This window comes from Chaetodon auriga, chromosome 5 (assembly GCF_051107435.1).
Source record: "Chaetodon auriga isolate fChaAug3 chromosome 5, fChaAug3.hap1, whole genome shotgun sequence".
NCBI lineage: Eukaryota > Metazoa > Chordata > Actinopteri > Chaetodontiformes > Chaetodontidae > Chaetodon > Chaetodon auriga.
Window position 1 is genome coordinate 24,155,860 of NC_135078.1, and position 21,837 is coordinate 24,177,696.

The window sequence follows — 21,837 nt, forward strand, 5'->3', positions numbered from 1 at the left end:
GCGTGTCAGTTCTGCTGATGTGCTGACAACTGCCTGAAGGATCCTTCTGCTCTGTCACGAAACCTGATGGACTCCCCATTACCCGCTCCTCCTCCTCTCCTGTTTCACTGTGAAGTTAGCGCTGTGCATTCGGGACACAGTAACAGTCCTGGTACATTCAGCTTGTTTGTTCTGAGTGTAATTAGCTCCAGGGAGGTAACTCCCTTATCGCAGTCTCACCGTATTTCTCACACTAGTTTCAGAGTAGAGATTGTTCTCACTGTGTGGTGAACAGGTTCGAGTTCATGTCAGGCTCAGATTACAGGAAGTTTGGGGTGATTTCTTCCTCCAAAATCCTTTTTAAGGCCTTATTGGTATTGACTCCTCACAAGCAACCGCTGCACTGCTTCTGCTGCCGGTCCGTAGAGTTTTCTACCCCCAAACTTTCTTAATCTCTTAGCCTCATAGCCCATTATGGCTCGATTAATGACAAAGCTTTGCTGCCTCTCTGCACAACATGTGAAGTAACAGAGGAAGATCAGTTATTGTAAGCCACATAGAATCACTGTAAGTCCTAAGTGGTTTACTTTCTGATCTTGTTTTTTAATGGAGTTTCAGGCTCTGGCCTGCTTTTTCAGCCATATGACATGAAGTGTGATATGTTACCTCACCCTGGTGAGCAGTGACAATAGAGTATTATGTAATAGGCACAGAAGTAATAAAGAGTAAGGTCAAGTTTCTGCTTGTGTTTGTGCCTGTGTGACATCTTATTTTAGGGCCTTTTGAAAAGGCAGATGGCGATCAGACTCGCTCTGATCAAATAAAATCTTTGTTGATCTCTTTCCTGTCAGCTCATGCAGACTGGTTCATCATACCTGTTAAGCAGGTTTCTGTCCTTGACCTGAGCCAGGTAGTTCCCAGTCCTCCATGCAGGACACAGACACACAAACACTGGGGAGCTGCCACCCATTAGAAACTCCATTCACACCACTGCACGCACACACACTCTTCTAAGCCCTTTGCCCTCCTTTCCCTACAAGCCGTTTTCTCTCAACCTGTTATGTCATCGTTTCAGCACAGGTCAGTAGTTTCAGTGGTTCAATAGTTCCTGAGACTATTAGGGTTTGTCACGAAAGGCTGTAGTAAATTTGTGTGGGTGCACTGCTTGAAGCCGTGCCAAGTGAAGTATTGACAGCGCTGTTGTGAGGGGATGAGCTGAGCCAAAGTGATTGTTAGAGGCCTCTAACACACCCACTCCAGTTCCATGTGTGCCCTTACTGGTGCAGACAGCCACAAAAATACCTAAAGTGTGCTGCCGTCCCCTTTGTGTATGCTACACTTGACTGTGCCTATATGCTTGATTTCACCAAATTAGAGCCTTTTGTGTTAAACAAACATGCGTGTATGTACAGCTTGTTTGCTTATGATTATGTGACTAGCGTCCGGCAGTTTATTTAGCATTTCTCGCTTGGTAGTTTCCCCATTGTTTTGCTTTGGAGAGGATAGATGGTCTGTCATACTGTGCCTTTGGCTGAATGAGGCTAACTCTCTGCCAAAAACACACAACCCCGCCGCATAATCTTTGTTCCCATAAGCTACCTGAACAGCCTCTGCGCTCAGGCACAATTCCAGGCAGTCCAGGCACGAGTTTCCTTCCTGTGCCATCCCTCCCACTCACACCCTGCAGGGCTAGGAGCACGGATGGGAAACTGACTCATGAGTCTTATTTTTTTAAAAAAGACCCTGACTTTTCCCCTTAGTCAACAAGAGGATGCAGACAGGGTTAGTAAGAGCTGGAAAAACCAGGAATGGTTATTTAGGGTTTTCCTGGTGGCTGACAGAGGAAAAAGGAAAAAACCCACAAAGAGGGAGAGAAGAGGGCAAAAACACACTTCAAAAGAAATCGTGTAGAGAAAAGACATCTGAGGAGTCATCGCAGGCACAGGGGCAAGGTTTATGGTGTCATCTGAAGGCCGCGTCACTAATGTCATTCTCTTAGGAGTAACCTGAACACGAACCAAGGCAAACAAATACACGCTGCGTGTCCCTGTATATGAGAGTCACAGCTCGCCATGCCTATTTACCTGGTTACTATGGGGACGGTCTTGCTAAACAAATTAGCTGAAACCATGGGGTGGCACCGACAGTGTACACTAGCTTGTTTTGGATATATCAAGAGCTCATCTTGTCTGTCTGCAGAACAATTTTCTGGGCTTTGTTTAGTCAAATCAAATGAGTGTTGAGGTAACAGAGATAATTACTGTGTGTGTGGGGTAAAGAGACTCACAGACATATACTCAGTGTGAAGCAGAAACCTTCCTTTTTCACCCAAAGCTGCGTCTGCTGCTGCATGACTGCCGAGTGTAATGAATACGATGTAAGTAACATCTGACACCAAGTTATCTTTCGCCCCACATCCTTGGGCGCCCGCTCTCTTCCATTCACCCTCTTTCTGCTCCGTAGCGCTGGCAGCGGGCCGACAGGCTGCGGGTTATGTAACAATCGCCCGACTGCATTGGCACCGCACTCTGTCAGTGCCAGAGGTTAATGAAGCTCTCTGATGGACAGCAGAGCAGCAGTATTTTCTGCTGCCCTCATGGGTTTTCCACACAGTCCTGCCTCCAATGTTACAAATTGAATTTTGGCCGTGATGCGTTCCCGCCTACAAAACTCTCTCTCTCGCTTTCTCTCCTGCTGTCTCTCTCACACACACTCACACACACACACACACTTACCACAAGCTGTTTTCTGCGGCGATTCTGCAGTGCACCCACAGACTTGTACAAATCTTTGTGCGTGTGGGATGATACGAAAAGAGCATATTTGTCAGCGTTGTTTATGTTGTCGATGTTTTTATTTTTGCTCCCGCCTGCATAGCTTGCTGCATGGTGATGTAACAGGTCTGCAGGATAGGATCTCTCTCCTCAGGAGGGGGGGGGGGGCTGTTTGAATCCCGCTGTCTCCTTTAAAAATGTATAGACTTAGAAACAAGCAGTGCATGGCCTCATGCGCAGTATGACCCGCTGACACTGCGAGGAGTGCACTTGTGCGTGGGCGAGCGTGTCAGGTGGTCAGAAAATGTCACCACGTTCTCTAATAAGAGCAAACAGGTGCACGTGTACCTGCAGACGTCACCTTGCTGCTGCTTCCTTGGCTAAAGGAAGGCTCATTTACACACAATGGTACCTGATTCTAAATTTGTCTTTTTCTCTCTTTCTCTACAGATCTGCTTCCTGGTGTCAGCTTTCCGTGGTCGAGTGTTTTCAGAGGACAGCTGTGCTGCTCTGGCGCTCTTCTCTCACTATTTCCACCTCAGTCAGTTCTTTTGGATGCTCATACAGGTAACAGCAAAAGGCCCATAATGTAATCAGAGTTATTTGTTTTATTTCTGATCTTTTTCCTGGATAAAGAGATGAGGTGGAGGCTGTTTCTCCATCCCTCATCACCGTGTAAAACTGTCTGTCCAGTCTGCAAAGCCTCAACAACGAGGCCTGTACAGACAGACAAGGGACCCAAGTGTTGAGCTGTAACTCAAGAGGGCCAATAAATTCAGTCTGTTGGTCAAAGATGTACAGAAGAGCAGATGAAAAGTCCTAATTATTATTATACTTTACACTGAAGTTTGATTCTTTTCACTTTTAATTCTTCACTGTAGGTTCTTGTGGTTAATCTCAGCCTTTTGTGATATGATTACTTCTTATTTCAGGGCACCTGTCAGTAAAACTTTCCCTCTCTTGCTCATTTTCCTCATGACTTGGCATGAACAGGGTTCCCATTCTTTCTCGTGTCGCTTACGTGCAGCATGTGTTTTTTACGTAATAACTGAAACTTCATTCCTCCACCATGTGGGCTTAGGCAGGTTTTGATTAGAGGGTGAGATGAAGGTACCAGAATGCTGCTTGACATGATCCTTGACCCTAGACTGGTACCGCTTAGCAACACCTCACCCCAGCAGCTACTAACACCCCCCCCCCCAACCATCTGCCCTCTATTTCTTTTTCCCTGTTCTTTTGACAAAACTGCCAAGAACAAAGCTATGAAGAAGACGTTGAGGCTTGATTTACATTACTGCTTAAAGTACTACATTTGTTTTATCAGTTCATTTTTATACAGTTTAATAAAAAACATCAGATCAATGCCACATTAAGATTTTTAGCTGCCAGTGTAAATCTTGTCTAAGCCCATTCTAATCCTTCAGAGAGAAGTCGATGACTTGTGACTTGCTGATAGAGCTCAGGAATGTGGTGAACGTGGGCCCGAGTACTCCGTCAGCCCCTCCAGAGAGGAACACCCCCCCCCCCCCCCGGGGATGGAGCCTTTACCTCAGCAGACCCCCCCTCCTCCAAATCCTGCCCTGTGCTGAAACTAATTCATTTACCTAATTCACATAAATCCTCCTTCATTTGTTTGTTTTTAAAACCTCAAAAATATCTTAGATCATCAGCAACTTTTTTTATATTTTATTGTTTTGTTTATTTACAAAATTCATACATAAGACTGCAAACCAAGGTGAAAAAACATTATACTGTGAGAAATGTACACATTGTGCTATTTTTGTCATCCTCTGGTAAACTCAAGAAGTCCTTGAGCACCACTTTAGTAATACTTGATTGTATTATATCACAGATGTGTCAGAAATATACAGAAATATACTTACTTTTCATAAGTACTCTTTATTACTATTAAAAGTACTTTTTAAAAGTTAACATTAGTACATTTTGTAACACGCTAACAGTAAAATACATTTTTTTACAAATACTTTGAAATTCCACTTCAAGTACTGCAGAATTTGAATATTAATTCTTAAGCATACTTCAAATGAAGCATAAACAGTAAAACCGTACTTGTAATGACTTTCCTGACCTTGAATTATGCTTCTAACACACTAAACTGTAGTACTTTTTGACCTGGGTGGTGGCTCACTGTGTTATGAAAACTGTAACGAAAGCTCCGGCCCAAATGATATTTCACATTTTATTGTGGGAAATGTGATCCGTTGTCGTCATTACTCCAAATCCCTTACAACTGTTGGTCTGTTGTGAACCATGAATCGGATAACAAGAATGCGTTCAAGTCATTTAGACTGGATTAAAATGGGGACAGCACATAAACTTGGGCAGCGGAGCAGCGTCCCGACACGACCCTGTCCCCACATGAACTCCATCATCTCCCCCTCTTGTTGTCCCCCTCGTGCGTAACTGACTGTTGCTTTGTTTCCATCGCTCTTCAATCTTTCACAAAGTGTGACGTTTGTTCGTGAACATAATCATTGTTTGTGTAGTGGATATAATCTCTCCTGGCACATATATTATTATTGGTGCAGTATAATAAGATTAGCCCTTTGAATAAGCTAATGGAGAGCGACCACAGCAGGGTTATATTGGGACCCAACAGAGCTGTATGTGTGTTTAGGCAGTTTCTTGTATTTTCTGTCATATCAGAATATTTACCAGATGGCCTCTGGGATATCTTAAGGGATAAACGGCTTTCATGTGGCTTAAGACGTGTTGGAAGAGGAGACTTGGCAGCGAGGTGACATGTGTTTTGACGTGAAAAGGTTTAGGTTTAAAGGTTTAAACACACATGGTTGTAGTTAGAGCTGATATGATCGAGTGGAAGAAACATAAACAATGATTCACCCGAGAAGGAGTTCAAGTAGGTGGAACAATGTTGTTTGGAGAAAACATTTTACTCAGGATTCTTTGCTCGTACCCTCACTCACCCACTCACACTGATTTACTTCTTCTTAAATTGCCCTTGTTCTTCCACATCCCTGCCAAAAAAGAGTCTCCTCCTCTTTATTGTCAGCAACAATAGTAGCTGACAATGAAAATATTGCTGCCACTCCGCCTTTCATTGATGTGTGGCACTAATACCCTTCTGTCTTCACAGACGTCTCAGTATCGACCCCAGAGACGTCTCACCGCTCATTTTTACCCCCTATCAGGTAGCTGCTTTCAGCTAAGTGGCTGATGTGTGTAGGCGCCAGCAACCCATCTCAAACCATGAAGAAGAAATCAATAACTGCAGTGTGTGTGTGCGTGTGTATGGATGTGCACGTCCGATAGTTGATCAAGGGAATATGCTCTGACATAATGCCAGAAAACGGCCAATAAATTAACCACCATCCTCACCGGCTTATTCCTGACTGCAGAGGCTCGCAGAGGCAACCTCAGTTTGCTGAGAAACTTCATGATATTACATAACAATACTGTGCAGCTCTTCCAGCCAGGAAAGACCTGCTAAATCCACAGCACTGGCCTACAGAGTATTTCTACGCTGCTTCACTGTGGTAGTTAGCCAGAAAAACCGCCAGCCAGGCTGCCAATTTCACAGCTTTGTAGTGAGATGATAGCTGCCTGCGTTTCGCTCGTGGACAAATGTATTTGATTGTGATAGTGGATGGATAAGTGGCCACCAGCGGTCATCAGGCTAGCCAAGCAGTCAGCCAGCCGTGTGGTCACGTGTTCCCAAAAGTGCTTCGGTGACTCTTAAAGGATCGGTTGAGTGTTTGAGTGGCATCCAGCAGTGCGGATAGTTTGAGTTGTATTTGTCAAGAATTTGAGATTTTGGCTGTGAGATTTCTGCCACACTTTGAGTGTGAAATGGACTGTTTTCAAGGGAGCATTTCTTCAATAGGAAGGAGCTGTAAGGAGCTAGATGTAAGAAAATTATGATTTTTTTGTTATTTGGTGATTGAAGTGACACTTTAAACAATCAGCACAGTGCAAAGGCAAAAGCATAACCAATCCTCAAGCCAAGTAGTGAGCAGCTAAAATTGCTTTGTTCTCAGGCTGCAGCGTCAACAGTCAGTGAGCGCTGCAGCCACTGCAGAGGCAACAGCTCAGCACAAAGTTAACCGTAATCCCTTCACTGTACCTGAACAGCTCCGGCCTGCTCACAGCCAACGAGAATCAGCTCTTGAATGTGACAGACATCGTGCTGTTACAAGCTGTTACACAACTGAAGTGTCGTTTTGTGTGCTGCGTTTTGCTTGTGCAGAATGCTTGTTGTGTCAGTGGTTATACAACATGAATGCGGTTCCGGGGGAGACAGAGGTTATCTGAGGGAGAGGTCAGCATCCCTTAAACTGCTGTTATTCGTTGCATCACAGTGCCCTCTGTGCGAATGTCCCTCTAAAGTGTTCGCAGACAGATGGACAGCCACAAACATCATCAGCTGGCGTTCGGAATAGCTGTTGCATAATGTTTATTACTCTGAACCCGAAGAAGGAGCTTGATTGCTTTGCAGATAATACCTAAATCTTTTTGTTTAAGTTAAGTCTTAACGGGCTATAAAATGTTTGGTGCTAATGAGGCTTGATGGAGTAAAGGTCAAAACCTGGACAGTGGAGAGGTCCTTTTTTTAACCTTTGAGCTTGACTTTAAAACTTAAAATTAACCTTTGCCCATCGCTGCTCACCGGTGCAGAGGTTCAAAACTTTCTGGAAGACGTGATTGGCTGCTGAGGTCTTCACGCGGGGATAAGACTTTGTGTCTGTGTTGCAACCAACAGGTGTTCACAAAGACTGTTTATGTAACAATGGAGGGCTTAGTGTATCAGATGCATGAGACTAACGAAGCCTGCTAGATCACAAAGCAAACATAGCTATTGTGGGTGTGATAAAAGTGTGCTTGTGCTGCTCGACTCACTCTGCAGACCAAATGTCCTCACAAGCAAAAGAAAAAATGACAAACATTTTGACTTTCCTCTCAACAGAAATGATGTAGACTGTGAAGGTGTCGACACGTCTGTTTCACAAGTTGTTCCCTTGAACTGTGTCCCCAGGCGGTGAACTTCTGGCAAGTGCTGGTGATGAATGACGAGCACACAGAGCGGCGGTATCTGCTCTACTTCCTGTTGGGCTGGGGACTTCCTGCTGTGGTCATCATTGTCCTGGTGATCGTCTTGCTCGGCGGCTTCGGGTGGACCATACACAGCGTATACGGCCTGGTGCAAGGAGACGTGTGAGTGTCAAAAACACACGCGTGCAAACACACACGCAGGTGGACCCAATGTCAACGTAAACTGTTTTCATAGGAGGACTCATGAGTGTGTTTTTGAAACTGGTCTTAGTCGGTCGTGGTGACTTCAGTTTCTGTTTTAGGCTCAGGTGAAGTTCAGGCTGGAGTAGAGCAAACAGAAAGCACCTGAGGCGGTGATGTCATATGAGGAGGCAGCTTGACCAATCAGCTGAATGACTGAATGCGTCACCCCACATAGAAACTCAAGTCTTTACCTTCGGGGTGGAGGCTTTCACACAACAGGGTGCAGAGGAAGGGGAAACCTGAAATAACCCCTGTACTGTGTGGCTTTGGGTGTGTGTGTGTGTGTGTGTGTGTGTGTGTGTGTGTGTGTGAGACAGAGCGAGAGAGCTAAGAATAACCGATCTATGTACAGAGCACCTGAATCCCAGAACACAACAGATGAGGTCACTTTGCAAAAACCTGCACAGTGGTCTCCAGTCAGGTCCGTCTATGTTGAAGTGTGTGTGTGTATGTGTGTAGTATTTGCCAAAGTAAACTTCTGACGTCGCAGCGTATGTGCCTGAACGGCCGTCGTCCGTGTGCGATCAAGCGTGCGTGACGGGCGAAGTCAACAACTGATGAAGTTTGAACCCTGAAATCACGTCTAAAATTAGCCAGTGGTCTCAGGCGTGGCTGTTATCCTTGGGATTGAGTGTGTCTGCGTGTTTCCTCTGGGTGAGCGTGTGTGACACAGTGAGCGTATACATGAGAGATTCAAGGACACAGAGGAGCAGTCAGGTTCGCTGGAAGTGTGCTTTCCTCTTTGAGGGAATGAGGCAGCCTTTGAATTTCCTCTCTCTCTCCCCGTCAGCGTAAACAGGTCGCCGTCTCGTTTTTGTCTCTGTCTCAGTTTCACTCTGCGTGCAGACAGGTGTCAAGCTCAGACCTTTTTTCTGTCATATAGATTGAATTTGTATTGCAGTTGTACAGACTTGTGCCATAAATACTCTATCAACTGAAAAAGGTATGGTGAGATGAGCTTATAATAGGGAGTGGCACTATTAAATCAGTGATTCTGCTTCTATCATCACTGTGCTGGTGCGCTGACTTACATGTGTGTACTCACACAGGCTTCATCCAGCTGGGTCTCACATTATGTGTGAGCTCTGCGGGTTGGACCTCATTTAACTTTAATTGTGGCACATTACGGAAGCCAAGATCACAAGTTAATTATCTTGAGGTAGCAAAAGCTTGTTTTGTCATGATCACAGGTTAATTTATCTTGTTATCTCGAGAAAACTAAAGGCTTGAGAACACACGATAATAAAAGAAGACGGCTTGTTTTCTCGATATCACGGGATAATTATGGAGAACTTATTTGATCACACCTGACTTTAAGATCTGTGTCATGACTGTCAGGGAGGATTCATGATCAGTGATGGATAATCCTTGATCTGACAGTTTCAGGTTCAGTGTGAGCTGTGAACATGAAAGCAGACGATAAACTCTGAGATGAAAGACACATTGATAATTTCAACTGGAAAAAGCAAAATTCAACAGACTCATGAAGCAGATAATTCTTCGGCACAGTTACTGATAGTGCAGCAAATCTCCATCATTTGGATCTGATTTGGATTTAAACAAAATACAATCTATAAACAGCTGTGAAGTCTTAAATGGGTCAAATATGATCAACTGTGTTACCTGGACAGACTGATGCACCGTTAGTTCGGCTGCTTTATAGCCAGGCTATTCCATGCAGGCTGCTTTGTGTTCTTACCTGCGGACATGTAAATTTACAGCTTCCACATCCTTTATATCATTATCTTTATATTAGGTGATCCTCAAACAAGGCCCTGTGTTTAAGTGACCCACCATCTCAAACTGTACACGCTGTAGAGTATATTTACAAAAGAGAAGCAGCAGCATTTCTATGAAAATCGCCCATGAAAGGCATTGCTCACTTTCTTTTTTCTTTTATTTCTTCTAACTAACCGTGACGTTTGTGAAATGGGCCTCTTCCTCATGTTTTCTTCCTTCCCTCCTCTTTACTTTCTTGTGAGACTTTCGGCACAGTAGGATCTCATCCTCTCACAAGGCCACAGCAGAACAAATATTCATATTCCAGCGTGTTTACGCTCTCATAGTCTGGCTGTCTTGCTGGGGCAGGGTGATGCAATGCTTTATTTGGCATACCACATGTTATGTTGTGGCTAGCATAGCTCCAATTATTCCTCTGCGGTTATTCAAGCCTGCGGTGAGGTCCTATCTGTTTTTCACGCTCCCACCGAACCAGGGGCCGAGCTTGTTTTGTGAAAAGGACAAAGTCACAAGAGTGTTTTGATGGTTGTGTGGCAGTTTATATGAGGATGTTGATTTTCCCAGGGAAAAATGATTCACTCATTCTCTAATAGTGAAAAAACATGATTGGACAGAAGCTGGGACTGCTGAGATTTCCCAGGACAGCAGGAGAGAGATAGAGAGTGAAAAACATGCTGACTCACGCCAACAGAGAAATAACTTGATCATACTTATAAGAAATGCAAAAAAATACCCAAATCTGATAGCTTTTAATAAAGATCTTATTATTATTATAATCTCATTATTTGTCTTTAGCCTGTCAGGCAGGATCAGCAGGTGAACTCACATCACCACTCCGTATTCATCTCCCGTTCAACTCAGGAGACGTTTCGAAGAACAAACAACGCGCTGTAATCGTGTTGTTTGTTCTTCGAAATGTTCTTCTGTCCCTCAACTAGAAAAGCACTTTTAAGCGACTTTGACCTCAGATGTTATCCCGCTGTAGCTGCAGGGTTCAGAAGAGTTAAGAACATACTTATTTTGCTGCTGTTGAATAAGAAGGCTGTGAGTCTTAGGCAGATCCTGTTTGTGAAACATGAATATAGAGCAGTTAAGGCATGTAATGTGTTTCCGTTTTGTAGAGCTTACCTTTGAGCTGGACGCCTCTTAATGCTCTTTAGCATCACTTCCCTCTCTCTCTCTCTCTCTCACTCTTTCCATTTCCTCTTCTCTGTGTGCACACTCTGCTTCTTTTTGCATACCCTGAAACAAAAAACAATTTCTGTCCGTCCTCCTGCAGGTGCTTCATCCCAAACATCTATGCAGCTCTGTGCACGGCGGTGCTGGTGCCTCTCATCTGTCTGGTTGCAGTGCTGGTCGTATTCATCCACGCCTACCAGGTTACCCATCAGTGGAAGGCCTACGATGACATTTACCGCGGACGAACCAACAGCACAGGTGCCCAATCGACACGCAAGTGCATAAATGAACACGGTTGTGCAGAAGCAGAGATTTGAGAACGTGAACTCTTGTGCTACTGCTTTATGAGATGAAAATATGAATGCACATAAAAAGATAGGAACTCAAGATGAAACTGCTTACATGTGCGATTACACAATCTCTCACTCTGCACACATGCAAACCACAAAAACAAGGAACCTGTCACCGCAGTGCCCTCAGGAACTAGACTGCTTCCACCCCTATTTTTGACTGAAAGTTTAAGCCCCTGTTTTGCTCAGCTCACAGGCTCCGTCTCTGTCTGCTGTGTGTGTACCCAAAGGTTTCATGATACAGGAACAAAATATGCTGCTTTTCCGAATGAAATACGGCTCACGGTCGCTCTTTTATTCAGCCATTGTACTTATTTGACTTAATGGAATGATTTACAGAGCTGAACTCAGTTTAACAAAGCAGCTGAAATGTGTGTAATACAGTCTGTTCTTTGGGTTTATACGGCAGCTCTAAAACCTTTCTACCACATGCGATGTGCAGGGAAATAAGCATCACAGAGTTATGGTCAGTACAAATCAGTCGTATTTATTGAGTGCAGTCGCTTTGCCCACACATGAAGATCCTCAGTGGCTGTAATCAGTGGCCATCGGTGAGAATCAGCAGGCTTTAGCTTGTTTTGCTCATTCAAGGCCCTCCAATGACAAAGCAAAGCCTGAATTAGTGCCAGTCCTTTGGCTGGCAAGCAGTTTGCCTTACGCGCTGTGTGTGGCCTGTGAAGTAGTGTAGGAAACCAAAGAGTGCTTTGCTGGGCTGCTGGTAGGTAGAGCTGCATAATGAACAAGAGATCAATACTTTCTCATTCACCAACCAGGATGAGGCTAAAGTTCAGTCTGGGATTTTTACCTGACGGGAGCATTTCACTGTGGATGCTATGGATCTACCATGGTTTCAACAGCTTCTAAAACTTCTGACAAATGCCAACCTGCAGCTTCCTGTGTGTGTGTGTGTGTGTGTGCATGCATGAATTTAGCATGCACACGCACACACATGCACTCACATACTTTGTAAGCCTTTTTCCTTCTCTGAGTAAATGCTGGTTTACAGCGTGCGCACTCAGAAATTGGAAACATTCATACAAACTTTTACTCACTCTGTCTCACTCACTCACTCACTCACCCCCGCACACACACACACACACACACACACACACACACACACTGGATTTGCTGCATCAGCACTATTCTGCTCTCCACTAAATGTGGACATCTGAAACAAACACACAAACAGGCCCATCGGGGCACAGCTAAATTTGATCGAATAGAGTTTGACCAATCAGGTTTAAGATGGCTCTGTCACCGGGAAGGTCAGGTAGAAATGAACTTTTGAATAATCAATCAATCAATTAAGCAATGTCACATAGTGACAGCGCCGTGGTCAAGGTCTGCTTAGGTCTAGGCGCGAAAACCCCTGCGTTAGGGTCAGGGAGAGATCATGTTTTCACTTAAAATACCCAGTTGCTCTGGAAACTGGGCTGTAACTTGGTGTGTGTGTGTGTGTGTGTGTGTGTGTGTGTGTGTGTGTGTGTGTGTGTACATGTGTCTGGTAGTAGAATGTATTGATATTATGAACTATTACTCATCATACAGTATTTGCAGTGTTTGCAAACACACAGACATATCTCTGTGGGATGCAGAGAAACCCTTATTCTGTGTGTGTGTGTGTGTGTGTGTGTGTGTGTGTGTGTGGCACAGTTCCCTTGAGGTGTGAATATGTGTTTCCAGTTTTGTGTGGAGCAGCTGCACTGTGAAAAGGCCGCTCATGAATGAGAATACAAATGAATTCAAAACACAAGACGGCAACATTATTTATCAAAGTATGAGCAGCGATGGATCAGTGTTTTTCAACGGGACGCAAATGACACAGTGTCACCACACAGACACGTGCACGTATGAGAATGAGCACCACACACACACACACACACACACAGTTTGGACTGTATTTAGTTGTAGTTTTCCTTTCTTTTTCTTTATTGTAGTTTATCAGAGTAATATATCAGTATTGGCTTTGTTTCAACATGTCCAGAGACCAAAGGAGTAAAACAAATGTTGGAGGCCTATAATATTTTATTGTTCTCAACACAGACAGCGACTCCGCTCATTCCCTGGACTTACCGACAATTTGTCAGAGTTGGTTTAAAAAGCCACAGGCACTGTTAAAACAACTCAGATCTGTTTCAGTCCTGCAGTTTGCAGCGCTCAGACAAAGACCGAGCATTAAAAATCATGGTTTGCCTCCATGTGTTCTGTCTGTAGTATCATACGTGTTACCTTTAAACAGGATAAATGATACCTATTTCATCACGTGTTTTTCATTGGTCCATAGCTGTTTGTGTGTGTGTGTGTGTGTGTGTGTGTGTGTGTGTGTGTGTGTGTGAGAGAGAGAGAAGCCCACATGTTTAAACTCACAGGGCCCTGCAAGATATGGCATGACTTCTGACGTCAGTGAAATCAAGCGAGTACACCACCGTGTGTGTGTGTGTGTGTGTGTGTGTGTGTGTGTGTGTGTGTGTGTGTGTGTGTGTGTGTGGTGTTCCTGTGCCTCAGCAAAGACTGGAACTCTGACATTGTGCCAGATGCAAAAAAAAAAAAAACATCAACAGACTAAATTTACAATCGGACCAGTATCGGTAAGACATGAACACAGCCCCCGCTGAACACACAAGGTGTGTTTGCAAGACATGATGTTCTTTCAGGGCAGAGAGCAGACTTTTGATTTCAACAGCGCAGAGTTGAATGAATAACTATTATTGTTTGGTTTTTATGGCTCCAGGTGTTCCCTGAATGCACTTTGATCATTTATTGGTCAGGAATGTGGAAATAAACAAATACACGTGATGGATGAGGCTCGACTTCAGCGTTGCATTATGTGCTTTGTGTGTTTGAAGCCGTGCAGTTGCTTTATTGGGATGCCAAACACATGTTTACATTTTGCTCTCGTGTCATAGCCTCGTTATCGGCGTCCTAGATATTATTGTTCACAGTTGTGCACATACCAAGAATTCAAATCAATATGTTTAGTTAAGAGTGTTTTATAGCTTTGTTTTTTTTTAGGAATAACTAGTTTGAGCTCTTCTTCCATCACTGTTGGGCTTATTTTTCTTTGTAAGTTGCTAAATTTACTTATAAATTCCTTCAGTGTCTTCAGTGTTATTCTGCTTTCTCTGCAATTCAATCAGATTTAAGAAACATAGCTGTACTGCACCTTTATGTTCACCCATAGCTCACACACACACACACACACACACACACACACACACACACACACACACAGATTACTAGCATGTGGGGTGTTCGTGAGCGCTCCACACACGCTCCCTCCAGCTTGTTGTTATTACAGCTGCTGACCTCCCTGTGACAGTAATGTCAGTGCCGTCTTGAGTTTCTGCCCAGCTGTTTTTGCTGAACCCACGCACTCCTCTCGGTTTGTCTTCTCACACCAGGAACCAGCTCGGCCCGTCCTCCTGTGGGGAAAAGTAGCTCGATCATGTGCAGAGAAAATGACGGGGGGGAGAGAGTTTGGAGCAGAAATTGCTCTTTAAGGGGTTAAACTGTTTTCTTCTGAGCTCCGTCAGATGGAGAGATGACATCATTTAGCGAGCCTCGCTCCTGTTTTTGTGCGAAGGCTTTCATATGCATGTTCACGCACGCACACACCAGCATATGTGCACATACAGTGGACAACTCATGCCTGCTCTGCTTCTGTCTGCTTCTTCCTCCTGATATCAAGCCAAACAGTCAGTCAGCATTTTGCAGTTAGTCTCCATTTGGCTCGAGGAACCTGTTCTTACTGTGGGAACTCTGCCCTGTCCACAAACTGGAATGTGCTTACATGGTTGGAAAACTCAAAACCAGCGAGGGAGGAGACAGGAGACAGACGCGCAAGATAGAAGAAAGAGAGAGAGATCGAAAAAGCCCATGTTGCGCTGACTGGAAGCAGCAGAAAGTGTGAGAAGTAAAGTGGTGAAAAGCAACGGATGAGCGGGCTCGTTAGGCAGATTTATCGACTCTGAGCAAACACACCAAAATAAGACAGAATGCCCGGAGTGGGTGTAAAGCACAAAGAGACTAGGTGTGAAATCATAATACTGAAGCACAGCAACACCCACAGCACTGGGAGAATAACTAATCACTTACAGGAAAGAAGTCTGAAAGGCTTTAGAAGTAAGAGAAAGGAAACGCTAAGGCGGTATAACTCCAGAGGAAAGGGGCAGCGAGACAAGAGCAGAGTGGGACTGACAGGGTGGTGGAAGTGGCACCTAAGTGAGGGCTCTTTGTGCAAACCTGGGCCCCGTGCCCTGTGTCTCCATCCTACTTGTGAAGTGAACTGCACAGTCTGTCCTACATAACACCAGCCAGTGTTACACCCCCCCAGCTGTAGGGGAGTGTCACTCCCCTACAGCTGGAGTGACACTCTGAACCGGAGCATTTTCCATTTCCCACCGGAGGGTCAGCGTTTACGTGAGTCCGAGCTGGTTCTGAAGGCGTCGCCTTGAATTCCATTCGCTGAGAGTTCAGTCAGTTTGAAACATGCTCTCTGTGGGGTCGCGGTAAATATGACCACGTGGAGCTTGAATGAATATTATCAATAGAACATCATGTTCTCTGTGGCACGAAAAACACTAATGGAAACACAGTACTTCAAGTAGTGTGCACACACACACACACACACACACACACACAATGCATATAATCCACATCCAGCGTCACTGACATTGCATGCCTAATGAAAACACTTACAACTTTATGAAATATTGCAAATGCACTCCTCTCTTTCATTTTCTGTAAAACGGTCTTTAAAACGAACACCCCCTTCGCTGAATTGTACAGTATTTTGACTTGTTTCAGCAGCTGCTTCAATCGTGGTGCGCTTCATTATTCCCTCCTGAAGGAAACAAGCTGGATAGTAATGAGCTGTTTTACTTATCGGGCCTTGCTCTCTGATGACTCACCCTTGACAGTTGACTCATTTTGTTTGTCCTCTAATTAGCTGTTCTAATAAAAGGATCGGGAATGATTTTATCAAGCTGCGAGGAACACTGTGAACCCATGAAGACGAGGTGCAGCATCAGTGGCCTTCGTTTAGTCTCCTCTTCGGTGACAGACTGAGGATGTTCACTTCAGCTCTCGCATCATGAATCCCGAATAGCACAAAGGGCATTGTTTAAGGAACACAAATGCTCTGTCCTCACTTTTAGAAATAAAGTCAGTGGTGCAGCTTTCAGCTCTCCTTGTGTATCGTGCACTGCATGTGGTGTCTCAGCCCTGACAGAAAGTAGGTTAGCAGGAGAGCTCAGTTTAGAAACACGTGCACCAAAGACCTCCTGCCTTATCTTAGAAACACTTGACGCTGTCCAAATACAGAAGGTCTGTGTGAACGTTCTTCAGCTGTGTACAGTGTGGTGTGTGTTCACTGTATGCAGCATGCAGGAGGAAGAGTGTAGCACCAGGCCACGTGTTTGTATGCTTTGTTTCAAGTGGTGGATTGCATGTGTTTGAGAGGGTGCTGTTAGGGCTGTATTAAATAAAGGGTGTGCTGATTACTGAGTGCAAACCGAGATGAATAGTGAGCACTTTGGATGTTCCAGCTCTGGGCAGAGTGGTCATTTATATTTCCATGTTGATAATCTCTCTTTGCACCCAAACTTTGCCACTCCTTTAAATATACAGTATATATCAAAGTGGCTAAACATGGAAGTTTTCAGTGTCTGTGTTTCTGTTCTCCAGCAGCGTACAGCAGTCACTTCTTTGGGCTTTAGTCAGGAGTCCACATGTGCACCACGTGCACTCATTAAGACTGTGGGAGCAGAATAAGGCCTGTACACCAGTGCTGAACTGAGGCTGTAGCTCCAACACCCCGACCTTCTCCTCTTCCTGCCCCGCTGTTGGGCGTTATCAGCCTTTTGCTTCAGAAACATACAATACTGTACGTCAGCCAGAACCTAGATGCCACGCCAACATCTGGAATCAAGCATGAAGTGTGAAGCATGTGAAGTTGTATGTGCGTGTGTGTGTGTGTGTCTGTGTCATACAATTAACACCGCAGGTATCATAAGCTTGAACTCAGGGTGTCACAGTGTAAAGTGAATACACTTCAGTTATCTGTTTTATTTAGTTTTTGATGTGCTAACTTGTGCAGACGTAGTTTTTTAATCCTCCTCTGTTGTTATCTTGTGCTCCAGAGGTGCCGCTGGTCCTCTACCTGTTCCTGCTCATCTCCCTGGTCTGGTTGTGGGCGGGACTCCATATGGGCTACAGGTACCTGTGGATGCTCATCCTCTACGTCATCTTTAACTGCTTGCTGGTGAGCTCGTTGACTTTTTTTAATCTATTTGTGTGTTTACATGCTTCCCTACATGTGTATTTGTTCATGTATAGTTCTTTATTCCCTTCTGGGTTATACACTCCAAAAAGACGAATGTACCGGTTCACTGTTCATCATAGTCCTTCTTAATCTAATCATTAGTTTTGTCATTAATTTCACTGGTTCCTTCTACGTTAATGTAAGTTGTCGTCTTTGCTAATGTCCCCAGTGCAGAGTTATGAAGTGAAACTAATTTAAGAAATGTTTTGATCTGCACCCTCAAGCTTGAATAGCAGATTTGGAGTTTGCCAAGCATTCTTTTTTCAGGTTTGACTTGAGTTGACGGCATTAAAGGTTCACTCGCTCCTGATATCACCTCCCAAATCTCCAATCTACCTACCATCCAAATGTTGCTATTTTGAAGCTGTACAGATTAGCTGAGGGATGTTAGGATGGGACTGGGCTCAGTAATGATATCAGGATGTGCGCTTCGATTAGATTTTATTCTTCCTTACGGTTTTTGCTCATTGTGTTTGCATTTCATGGATTGTGATGATCAGAGGGCTTTTTGGAAGTTACCACAAATAACGTACTGATGATTCAGGCCACTAGACTGGTGTGTGCGTGTAAATGAGTGTGTGTTTTGTTGACTTAGAGAGTAGGAGAGCGATGAAGGCTACTTCACCTCACTTTGAAGCCTTGCTTTGATGTGTTGGCGAGCCAGAACAACAAGAGCCTGAGGAGCGGCGAGAGAGGCAGGGTTATCACTGTGTCACATCTCACCGAGCCGCTCTCTGTCTCCGCTCTCCATTTGTATTTCTGCCTGTTTACTTTCCCTCTATTCGCCTGTCTCTTGATTTGCTGCTCCCTGTCTTTATTCTGACTCCGTGCTCTCGGTATCAGACGAGATAAAGGCACGTTAATGAGGCACAAGATAACGCTTTTCACCAAATATCTCCTCACAGCTGGAAGCCAGCCCAGACATTTAAACCGCTACCGTGGCTTCAAAGAGTAACCAGACAGTCATCAATGATCAGAGGTTGAGCTCAGCTAATGCTACTGGTTCCAGTGTTTCATAGTGGCTTTTATTAGAGCGTAGATTTCTCTGCGGCCTGGCTCTATCTGTAGTGTGTCACTGTTTTGATATGCAGACAAAAATGTGCATCATCATAACTAAGTGGATTATTTTTAGTTTATTCTTGTCTAATCTTGCCATGTAGTGTTATTATGATACTTGATGGCTGTGTGGGAGAATTTCACTAAACTAAGCTTTCTCATAACCTGAAAGGGCTGCTGAACCATCTGAGTATACTTTTATAGTCAAACAGTGTCACATGATGTCCCAGTGCTAATTTGGAAGCTTTAGGAAAGGCTAGCATGGCTTCAACATAGAGACAGAAGCTTAAATCAAAAACTTGGGACTCGGACTAGCTAGAATTGATTTAGCGCTTGTTTCAAAGGAGTTATCAGCAGCAGAGGAGTGTAGCTGCATCTCGAGTCAGTAATGTCCAGGAAGCTCTCCCGGCCCCGCTCTCTTTGGTACGATAGCTTCTTTTCTTTCCTGTTTAATCTATAAATGTTTGCGGTCTCCTCTGAGAGACACCACCTGCCTGTAAAGCGTGCCATAAGAGGTCTGTGGTAACCAGCGGTGATATGTGGCATCCACGTGCAAGAGACGGCAGTGCTGCACCAAAGTCAACTTCTCCTGCTGGTGCAGTGACTGATGAAGAGAAGTGATGTCAACGCCAACAGTCGATGTCGCACTTAACACTTGTTTATGAGCTCCAGTTGAGTTTGTCTCACTCTGTGACATCATGTGGTCAGTTTCTCCAGCTGACCGATAGTGTGGCGGTGCGCTTTGTTAAGTCAGTGGCGATATGACCGTGTTTGTCAATCACAGGATATTTTACATTTTATTTACATTTTGAACACATTTAAGTCTGTCCACAGTTCAGTGACTCGCTCCCTTTTGTCCTGAGAGAATCAGTGACCATTTATTTGTTCCCTGAACGTTTTTGTCACAGTTTTTCTAGACACGAGTTTGCTCTTCTGACTGCCATCATCCCATAGGAGCACTTCAAATTAAAGTCCTTTGTTCCGTCTGGAGTGACCTTAATGTGTTCTTGTCTTTGATTTAGGCCCCCAAGGCCTCCTGGTTCTCTGCCTCCAGTCCTCCGACGTCTGCCTTCAAACAAATAACACAAACATACAGGCATGCATTCGCACACGCACACACAAAACACACACACACACACACACACACACACACACACACACACACCAAATCACACATAAAACACCCGTCTCCTGCTGCTGGTAATCAGCTACGTTTCTACTGAGAGAGGAGAAATGCAACATAAAAGGACTTCATGCCTGCCTAATAGATTGCCTCCTATTGCATCCAGTTTGCCCTTGGAGGGACATTTTCTGGCGAGTTGACCCTCGCCGCCAACTTTTCAAACTCAGCGTTCTCTGGGAGGAAAAGAAGTCTTTTGGGATAGAACTATGTCAATTGATTTTCAGTCCCAGCTCCTGCATCGCAACCTCAAAGCTCAGACTAAAACGGGAGCCTGTGGGGTTTGGTGTGGGTCTGCAGTAGGATTAAAGAAGGATTCATCTGAGTGGAACAGACAGGTAAAGGACGAGGACATTGATTAGCAGTAAACAAACTCATTTGACCCAGTTTTCACAAAGCACCGCAAAGGAAAGACTCCCCGTGTCGATGGAGACGCTGTTGCCATGAACCAAGCATGGTAGCAATTAGATTTGTTTGTGTGTGTGTGTGTGTGTCTGTGTGTGTGTGTGTGTGCACTTAATTTATTTAGCTGTGGAAGGGAAAAGAGCTGCAGTAAGAGGGCTGACATTTTGTGTTGTTGTGGGACTTCCATTAGAGACTGAATGGAAGTTTAATGAAAGCAAATGGGATCCTGAAAATGTGCCTCTCATCGAGCTCTCTGCAAACCTTGATGGCAGTGAGTTTGTTGTGATTCAGAACAGACGCAGACCTTCAGAGAAGGTCTCGTCTGTGTTTGTCCCGGTGTCTTTGCAACAAGTTCTGATGAAAGCGCTCTTTGCAGACTGCTGCACAAGAAGACTTCAACCAAAGCTTGTGATGATCCGCCCTCGTTAGATCTGTTCAGATTAGATGTCATGTCACCCCTTCTGCACTCAACTTACATATCGTCCCACCTGTTTCTGTTTGCTCCTCTGTCGGCTTATTTAAACACACTGCTCAGGTCTTTAAGCCATCGGTTTCCGTTTTGATCCGTTGCCTTGAGGTTGGAAGTCATTATGTTGTAGGTCTCTGTTGCAAAGTGCAGTGGAGCGGTTGTTGTTGTTTCCTTCATGCCGTGAATTTTCCATTAGGAGAATTTTCCATGTTTACCTTGGTGTTGTTGTTGATGTGGTTGTGTGGCGCACCTCCCAACAGCTGATTACTGAACGCCATTAAACAGCCGCAGATGTTACAGCTGTGCACAGCTGTGTGTGTGTTGCAGAGCACAGATCAGTCTTTTCTTACTGAGCGCTGTGTTTGTGGAAGGCAACCTTTAGTTTCCAGCAGGGCAGTCGATAGAACCAAGCTGTGACACTGATCATACGTGCAGTGATAAGGAGCAAAATTAGACTTTTTCATCCACAGAGCGCTGTTTTTTTTTTAAGTCTTTTCTCTCATTTTCCTTCCATGCCGCTTTTTCCATTGTACCACACTGTTACTCTGGATCCACATCTGTGCCACATCAGGCTGAATTAGAAGACAATAATCAAATCACCACAGCACCACCCCTCATTATCTCCTCCTGCGGCGGCCCCTCTGCCGGTAAAACTTGCCTCGCTGTGAAACATCGACAGCAGTGAAGCAGCACCATGCTCCATTACAATTCAATTCCACCTCCGCTTCCTCATTCAACCTTTGTGCTCGCCTAAAAATAGGACACAGGATATCTGGGTGTTATTATGGAAAAGAAGACGCGGGCCACACGTGTCCGCACACACGGGATCGGCTGTGTGGAGCCTGCAAAGAATTAGGATGTATGGGGAAATAGATCTGCTGCTTTCATGAGCACGGAAGATGATTCCACACAACACAACACAACTTTTCCATGTTGGGATTGAAGGGAATATTGCGTCAATTATCCAGTTTAAAACAAAAATGACATTGAACCCCAAAACAACACTATCACTCTCAGATAAGCCAGTTCAGAAGACACTTTTTCTGTATGAAACTCTTCACTAACTCTTCTTCTCCTCCTTCCCGTCACCATTTATTGGCTCCAAATGT

At 44.6% G+C, this 21,837-nt stretch overlaps 1 protein-coding gene across 3 annotated transcripts in view; it reads left to right on the forward strand.

Annotated features, from left to right (window-relative positions):
- Positions 1-21,837, forward strand: part of adgrv1 (adhesion G protein-coupled receptor V1) — a 103,563-nt gene that overhangs the window by 72,614 nt on the left and 9,112 nt on the right. For all 3 annotated transcript variants that reach the window (XM_076730479.1, XM_076730480.1, XM_076730481.1), the window contains 4 exons: positions 3,204-3,320; positions 7,768-7,946; positions 11,047-11,204; positions 17,437-17,558. In XM_076730479.1, the coding sequence (XP_076586594.1) occupies positions 3,204-3,320; positions 7,768-7,946; positions 11,047-11,204; positions 17,437-17,558 (576 nt within the window). The remainder of the gene's footprint in view (positions 1-3,203; positions 3,321-7,767; positions 7,947-11,046; positions 11,205-17,436; positions 17,559-21,837) is intronic.